General features: G+C 34.7%; 1 protein-coding gene across 1 annotated transcript; it reads right to left on the minus strand.

Annotated features, from left to right (window-relative positions):
• Window positions 1-518: 518 nt before the first annotated feature.
• LOC110426530 (Cystatin/monellin family protein) lies at window positions 519-2,418 on the minus strand. Its single transcript, XM_021441764.2, has 4 exons — window positions 2,128-2,418; window positions 1,796-1,976; window positions 1,076-1,221; window positions 519-853 (listed from the first exon to the last, which is right to left on the minus strand). The coding sequence occupies exons 1-4, from the start codon at window positions 2,311-2,313 to the stop codon at window positions 737-739; spliced, it is 630 nt and encodes a 209-aa protein (XP_021297439.1). The 5' UTR covers window positions 2,314-2,418; the 3' UTR covers window positions 519-736.
• Between the last annotated feature and the right edge of the window lie 5,487 nt (window positions 2,419-7,905).

Here is a 7,905-nt window from a genome sequence, read left to right on the forward strand (position 1 = left end):
TTAAATATTAATAAAAATATCACTTATCATTTTCATATTACACAAACACTCATTCTTTAGCAACTTTCAGCTTGAATTTAGGCGTAAGTGAATCAAAATGTCATTTTTTTTTTATATCTCATGATGTATCTTTAACAACTTCCACCTTGAAGTCAGGCACAAGTGAACAACAACTGCTTAATCTTTAGCAATATCTTCCCCAAGGTATCATATGCATATCGACTTGATCCTCCCAAAACTTTTATTGGTTTGAAAATATTCAAACTCTTTAAGTGACCACAAACCTTCAAACGGGCCACAAACTGCCCAATATATATTAGATTTCCAGTGATTGCATCCCTTGGCGAAGAAGAAACGCCACACAGAGTTGCTAAAGAAATTTAACTAGCAGCCAAACATCAATCCCATTTAAGCAAGTCATACAAACTTGAACGAAATGAGGTGCAAGTCATACAAGCAATCACAAGCATCTAACTTAAGAGAGAAACATGGAAAAGATCTTCAAAAGTTACATCGCATTCAGAAGGAAGTATATAATTTATTCCACACTCAGTGACATGTATACAAAGTGTTGAGAAGCAAAAGGTTATATACAAACAAGACGGTAGTCTTAATGTAAATATCAAAGCACAAAAGCATAGTTTCTGAAATGGATTCCTTATTCTCTCGTGTCACAATGGTACGGATAACCTGTATCAGTCGACATGTCATTTACTATACCAACATGATATTACTCCTAATTCATAACAAACTTTCCTTCTTTGTTCCTAGTAATTTCAACCTTGAAATTTTCTTCCTCATTGCCCCTCCTTAACTTCAGAAGTAAGTCAAACTGTATATAATCTTCAATGACCTGCATTTAACCAAAGAAACTTCTTCATAAAAGGATGAAACTTTTAAGTGGGAAAAAGTGATCCTTCCCATAGAGGGAGAAGCTGAAGAGAACAGATGGACAGTCGGGGCTTGGTATGTGGTTTAAGCTAATAGATTAATTACTATATTCGCAAATGCAAATGCTGTTATTCCAAAAGAACAACGGTCGTAGAAAAGGAAATGAACATTATAAAACACCAACCTTCATTTTAGCTAGAAGGATTTCTAGAAGCTCATAAGGGAACAATGAGTTGGATCTCTGCTGAATGGACTTAATAGCATGGTTTGCAGCATCTTGGACCTTAGGATCATTTGTAAGCACCGTTTTCCATCCTTGTTGAGGACCATCTGATTTACAGAATGTACCAATCTTATCACTACTTTACTGAATGACTAAATGATTATTTCAAACAACAATGAAGGCCAAAAATTTTTGAATGGACTAGACTAAGAAGCATAAAAGTAATATAAAGGTTGAGAAAACATATCATTCAAAACAAAAGCTAATTCAGGGGTTCAAGCAAAAATGCGTCTCTTAGCTTCTAGGGTGTGATTGATAGAAGTTCATTGTCAAGGAGCATAAAAAAAAGTTTACATATATCTTCTCAAGCACATAAAACTATAACAGTGCTTTCCTTGCATCTTCCTCATAACAAATAGACTCAGTACATCCAACCATAGTTGTCAGAATCGAATCAGGCAATGACTAGTACGAGGTCTCAAGTCATCGGGAATTTGGAGAAGAAAGTTGTACAATAATAACATAAAATGTTAAAAAATTCATGACTATATACAAAGACTAAGTCAAAGAAACTGGCTGTCATGACAGTAAATCAAGCATCAGATGATTTTCCATTTTACTAGCATTTACTTAAAAGAAAAAGCAAAAACCCAAGGTAAAATGGTAAAGTTAGGAAATGACCTTGCACACGCTTGAATTCCTGCAATTGCTTGAAGTTGATCCAGGGCTTCACCCATACTTTGGCTTCATATACGGACTTTTGACCACCGGCGTCCAAGATTTCCAGGGTAAGATGGTATATTTTACCAGAAACCACCTGTTCCTTGGCCTTTAACACCCTTGCTAACTCAAGAAAAGCATTCTGCACATATGCAACATATTTATAAACAAATGAAGAATGACTATACCCATGCCTAGGGTACAACTGATTCTAATAACACATAGTTTTCTTCCCCTGTTTTGAAGGATCGATATCATGAATCCTAACAGTTGTAAAAAGAATAAGAAAAAACCTGTCTTTGGTTGTGCTGTTGAACGGCAAATCGGGCAAGACTAAGAATCTCGGGGGAGTTGCGAAGATCACGGAAGCCTCCTAATTTCATCCTTATCAAGTTATCCTCCCTCTCTCTGCAAACCCCCAATTCCCAGAACGCACAAAACACAATAATCAGACCCAATCTCAGACTATTCATCTTCATTCCGTTTCCTTCTCTTGGGTTTTACCTCAATTTTACTTTACTATGTGTAGTTTGGTCGACCAGATGGTTTCTTATAATGTTTTTTTCCTTTTTCCTATGGGAAGTCGGTTGGTTTCGTGACCGGTTGTTATTGCTTTTATTATTTAATTGAAGTTAATTATGGATAATCTCTTTTATTTTTTTTTAAAAAAGCAATTACGGATAATCTTTTAGTCATCCATTGTTAAAATTTGCTGATGTGGTTTTTGGATAGAATTTATTTAACTAATAAAAAATTATAACATGTTGTTGAAGATTAATCCTTAATATGTGAAGCAAGCTTACTAAGGTTATTAGAGGGAAGTAATAGGTCTGGAGGTTGAAGAAAGTTGTTTTTCAAAAGGAACAAAACGTTACCGTTAAAAGACTTAACCAGTTGAAAGCAATACTATAGTTCATCATGTCGTGTTGTTTGTTTTTTATTCTTTTATGGTTATACGCAGTGTGTTGTTGTCGTTTTGTTTAAGTTAAGTCTTGTACGTTTCATTTTGATGTTGTTTTAGTTTAGCTTTCGGTATCTGTTTTAAAGGCCAAAGGCTATGGATTTTTCTAGTTTTTTTTTTCTTTTTTGTTTTTCTGTTGAAGCTGTCCTTCGATTGTAGTGAAGTTTACTTCCTTGATCCGATTTATGAGGAAAGTTTGTGAGTATAAATACAAGTTTGAAATTTTGGATCCGTGATTTTTGGATCCAACAGTTTTGAGTTAATTTTATTTTCTCTGTTTTTTCTACTTAAGTTCTTTCAACTTCTTCTTCAAGTAATTTTTCCAAAAAACTTTAATGTTCAGCTGTTTTCTTCAATTGGTATCAGAGCATTGAGTGATCTTGAAGGGCCTAGGTTGTGATAAAATGACTTTTGGATTTAATTCATCAACTCACCAAAGTTCATAAGAGAGAACTATTCTTTCTAGAGTGTGAAGATGGAGGCGTATCTTAAAGCCTTCACGTTGTGGGAAGCAGTGGAAACAGATGAGGAGCTAGTGCAAAGGAGAGCTAATTCGACAATAGCTCAAATTAGGCAATTTGAGGAAGACAAAGCAAAAAGGTATAAAGCTCTGTCTTGCCTTCACTCAACTTTATCTAATGAGATTTTTGCTCGGGTTATGCATTTGAGATCTCCTAAGTAAATTTTTGACTATCTAAGGGATGAATTTTTTGGAAGTGAACAAATTAGGCAAATTCAGGCTTTCAACTTAACTCAGAAGTTTGAAATGCTTAGAATGGAGAATAGTGAGAACATTAGAGATTTTATTGGTAAAATGATGGGACTAGTAAATCAATTAACATTACCAGGAAGGGAAATTACTAAAGAACATTTAGTGAGCAAGATGCTAGTGAGCTTGCCTGAGAAGTATGAATCAAAGGTGTCCTCGTTGGAAGACTCTAGAGATTTGGCTCAGATTACACTAAAAGAATTAGTTAATACCTTGGAATGACTTGAGCAGATAAGAGCTTTCAGGCAAAAAAGTGCAGCTAATTTTGCCTTGATTGTTGAGACTAAAACTCAAAAGGAGGATGATAAAAAGTCAAAAAGTGATCCTACTGAGAAGAAAAACAAAGGAAAGAAGTCTGGAGAGAAAAGATAAGGAAAAAGGAAGAAAGAATTTTCACCATGTCAGCACTGCAAGAAGACTAATCATACTAAAAAATTTTGTTAGTATAGACCAAATGTGGTCTGTAGATCTTGTAGTCAAAAAGAGCATGTTGAAAAGGTATGTAAGACTCGTGCCAAAGGAAAAGAAAAAGCTAATATAGTTGAGTAGATAGAAGATGAAACTGATGAGGTGTTGTTCATGGCAACAAGTGAAGAAGGTCTGAGCAAAAATGCTGTATGGTTATTAGACAATGCATGCTCACATCATTTAACTAGGAACAAGTCTCTTTTCTCTACTCTTGATACAAGTTTTAAATCAAAAGTGAAGATCGGATATGGTAATTACCTGGATGTACTTGGTGTTGGCATTGTTAAAGTTGAGACTACCTCTGGAGATAAGTGTATCAGTAGTGTGCATTATGTACCAAGTGTCAATCATAATTTGTTGAGTGTGGGACAATTGGCCAAGGATCATTATACCTTGCTGTTTAAAGGTGAAGTTTGCACAGTGATTGATTTGAATGGTGATGAATTGTACACTGTTGCAATGAGGAACAATTGTTATCCTCTTAATTTAGCAAATAATGCTTCACATTTGGCCTTGTATAATGAGCTGGATGTATCAAAAAGGTCGCATAGGAGCTTTGGACATGTCAATTACAACTCATTGTCCCTAATGTCAGTAAAGAACTTAGTGAAAGGTTTACTTGGGTTAGTAAAACCATCCAAGCTTTGTCAAGTTTGTCAACTTGGAAAGTAGACTAGGAAACCTTTTCCTCAGCACAGTGATTGGAAGGCTACTAGAAAACATGAGCTAGTGCATACTGATATTTCTGGTCCAATGAAGACTGCTTCACTTAGTGGAAGTAGGTACTATATCATCTTTATGGATGATTATACAAAGTATTGTTCGATTTTCTTCTTAAAATAAAAATTTAAGGCATTAAATTATTTCAAAAAGTTTAAGGCAGTTGTTGAAAATTTTTCTAGGCAAAAGGTCATAACCTTAAAGACTGACAATGGTAAAGAGTATACTTTAGCTAATTTTGAGCAGTACCTTGAATTTTTGGGAATACAACATCAACTAACCATTCCATATAGCCCTCAACAGAATGGTAAGGCTGAGAGAATGAATAGGACTTTGGTTGAGATGGGAAGATGCTTGATGCATCAAATGAATATGCTAAGGGCATTTAGGGCAAAAGTTGTAAATATAGCTAATTATCTACTAAACAGAGCTTATACTAGGGTCTTGGATAGTAAAACCCCTTATGAAATGTGGTTTAATCATAAACCTATAGTGTTTCATCTGAAAACCTTTGGAAACATCTGTTATGCTATGATTCCAGATGCTAGAAGGTCCAAGTTTGATACAAAGTCTGTTACAACAGTAATGGTTGGCTATAATGAAGTTTCAAAAGGCTATAGGTTATATGACCCTGAGCTGAAGAAGATTTTTATAAGTAGAGATGCGATATTTGATGAGGGGTAAAGTTGGAATTAGTCTAATAACAGTGCTGGACAGTTTGATTTTACTGATATAGCTGATGTTGAGACATAATAGACTATAGCTGATGATGATTTTGATCTGGAGGATAAGAGTAAAGTTGTTAGAGGTATAAGGAGCTTAGCAGATATTTACAGCAGATGCAATGTAGCATTAGCTGAACCAACAACCTTCAAACATGCTCAGCTACAAGATCATTGGAAATCGGTTATGGATGATGAAATGGAGATGATATCTAAGATTGGGACATGGATTCTTGTTGACAGACCAGCTGATAAAAACATCATAGGAGTTAAGTGGATTTACAGAATCAAACTTAATCTTGATGGTTCTATAAACAAGTACAAGGTTCGTTTGGTGGTTAAAGGGTATGCTCAAGTTTATGGGGTTGATTACATGGAAACATATGCTCCAGTGGCAAGACATGACACAATAAGGATGCTTGTTGCTTTGTCATCCAGGGAGGGATGCAAATTTATCATCTGGATGTCAAATCAGCTTTCCTTAATGGCATACTCACTGAAGACATCTATACTAAATAGCCTTAGGGCTATGTGAAGCAAAGGTCAGAAAACAAGGTTTGTAAGCTTATTAAGGCTTTATATGGCTTGAAATAGGCTCTAAGAGCCTAATATACTCGAATTGATAATCATTTCAGAGATTAGGGGTTTTAGAGGAGCAAAAATGAGTCAACAATGTATGTGAAAAGTGGAAATGGCACTGAGTTGGCGATTGTGGCACTGTATGTTGATGATTTTCTTGTTACTGGTCCTGAAGGAAAGTATCTAACTGAGTTTAAAACTCAGATGAAGAAGGTGTTTGAGATGATAGATTTAGGAGAAATGACTTACTTTCTTGGAATGGAGATTATGCAATCAATTGATAAGATTGTGCTATATCATAGGAAATATGCTAAAGAGTTGTTGAACAAGTTTAAAATGAGTGAATGTAAAGCTGTAAGCACTCTATTATGTACTGGTGTAAAGTTTTGCAAAGTTGATGGTTTTACTAAAACAAATGGGCAGATGTATAAAAGCATCATTGGTTCATTGTTGTATTTAGCAACTACTAGACCAGATATAATGTTGCCACAAGTTTGTTGTCAAGATTCATGCAAGATCCTACTAAGACTCATTTTGCAGCGGCAAAAAAGATTTTGAGGTATGTGAGAGGAACTGTGGATTTTGGACTAGTGTATTTGAACCAGGATAGCAGTCAGCTACTAGGGTTTTCAGATAGTGATTGGGTAGGGTCTGTAGATGATTCTAAAAGCATAAAAGGTTTTTGTTTCTCTTTTGGAAGTGCTGTGTTTGCCTGGAGCTCCAAGAAGTAGCAACTTGTAGCTCAATCAACTACTGAGGTAGAGTGCATTGCTTGTGTAGCTGCTACCAACCATGCTTTATGGTTGAGGAAACTACTAGATGAGCTGGGATTCAAACAAGAAAAAGGGTAGTTTAATTAATGTTGACAATTTATTAGCAATTGCCATAGCTAAAAACCCTGTTCAACATGGAAGAACAAAGCATATGAGAGTTAAGTATCATGCTCTAAGAGAGGCTGTAAAAGATGGTAAGATAGAGTTAGCTCATTGTTCAACAAATGATCAGTTTGCTGACATTTTTACAAAGAGCCTAGGAAAGGAGAAATTTGAGTATTTGAGATCCTATATTGGAGTTCAACAGATTAAGAATTAAGGGGTTGTGTTGAAGATTAATCCTTAATTTGTGAAGCAAGCTTACTAAGGTCATTGGAGGGAAGTAATAGTTTTAGAGGCTGAAGAAAGTTGTTTTTCAAAAAGAACAAAATGTTGCTGTTAAAAGACTTAACCAGCTGAAAGCAATATGATAGTTCATCGTGTCGTGTTGTCTGTTTCTTATTCTTTTGTGGTTATACGTAGTGTGTTGTTGTCATTTTGTTTGAGTTGAGTCTTGTACACTTCATTTTGATGTCGTTTTAGTCTAGCTTTCAGTATATATTTTAAAGGCCAAAGGCTAAGGATTTTTCTGGTTTTTTTTTCTTTTCTATTTTTCTGTTGAAGCTATCCTTCGATTGTAGTGAAGTTTGCTTCCTTGATTTATGAGGAAAGTTTGTAATGGTTGAGTATAAATACAAGTTTGAAAGTCTGGATCTGTGATTTTTGGATCCAACAGTTTTGAGCTTAATTTTATTTTCTTTGTTTTTTCTGCTTAAGTTCTTTCAACTTCTTCTTCAAGTAATTTTTCCAAGAAACTTTAATGTTAAGCTATTTTCTTCACATGTCATGTAAGTTTACAAATTTTAAAGTTAAAAAAATCAGTCAAGAAAATATAACATGTATTTAATTCATATGGCGCTTAAGTGGGGTGTGTAAAACGGTTATATTAGTTAATTCAGATTTGAAAATCTAATAACCAAACCAACTGAATTCATATTTTAAAATAATCAAAATCGAACTTAATTATACAAATAACTAAA

The sequence above is a fragment of the Theobroma umbraticum genome, unplaced genomic scaffold, assembly GCF_002168275.2.
Source record: "Theobroma umbraticum cultivar Fairchild unplaced genomic scaffold, ASM216827v3 scaffold_89.0, whole genome shotgun sequence".
Lineage (NCBI taxonomy): Eukaryota > Viridiplantae > Streptophyta > Magnoliopsida > Malvales > Malvaceae > Theobroma > Theobroma umbraticum.

Excerpts from the sequence above, each read along its gene's own strand:
- LOC110426530 (XM_021441764.2), bottom strand. The coding sequence starts at position 2,313 with ATGAAGATGAATAGTCTGAGATTGGGTCTGATTATTGTGTTTTGTGCG. Across the intron at positions 1,977-2,127 it reads AACAGCACAACCAAAGACAG|AATGCTTTTCTTGAGTTAGC; the intron begins GTTTTTTCTTAT and ends GCATATGTGCAG. Across the intron at positions 854-1,075 it reads TCCTTCTAGCTAAAATGAAG|GTCATTGAAGATTATATACA; the intron begins GTTGGTGTTTTA and ends GGTTAAATGCAG.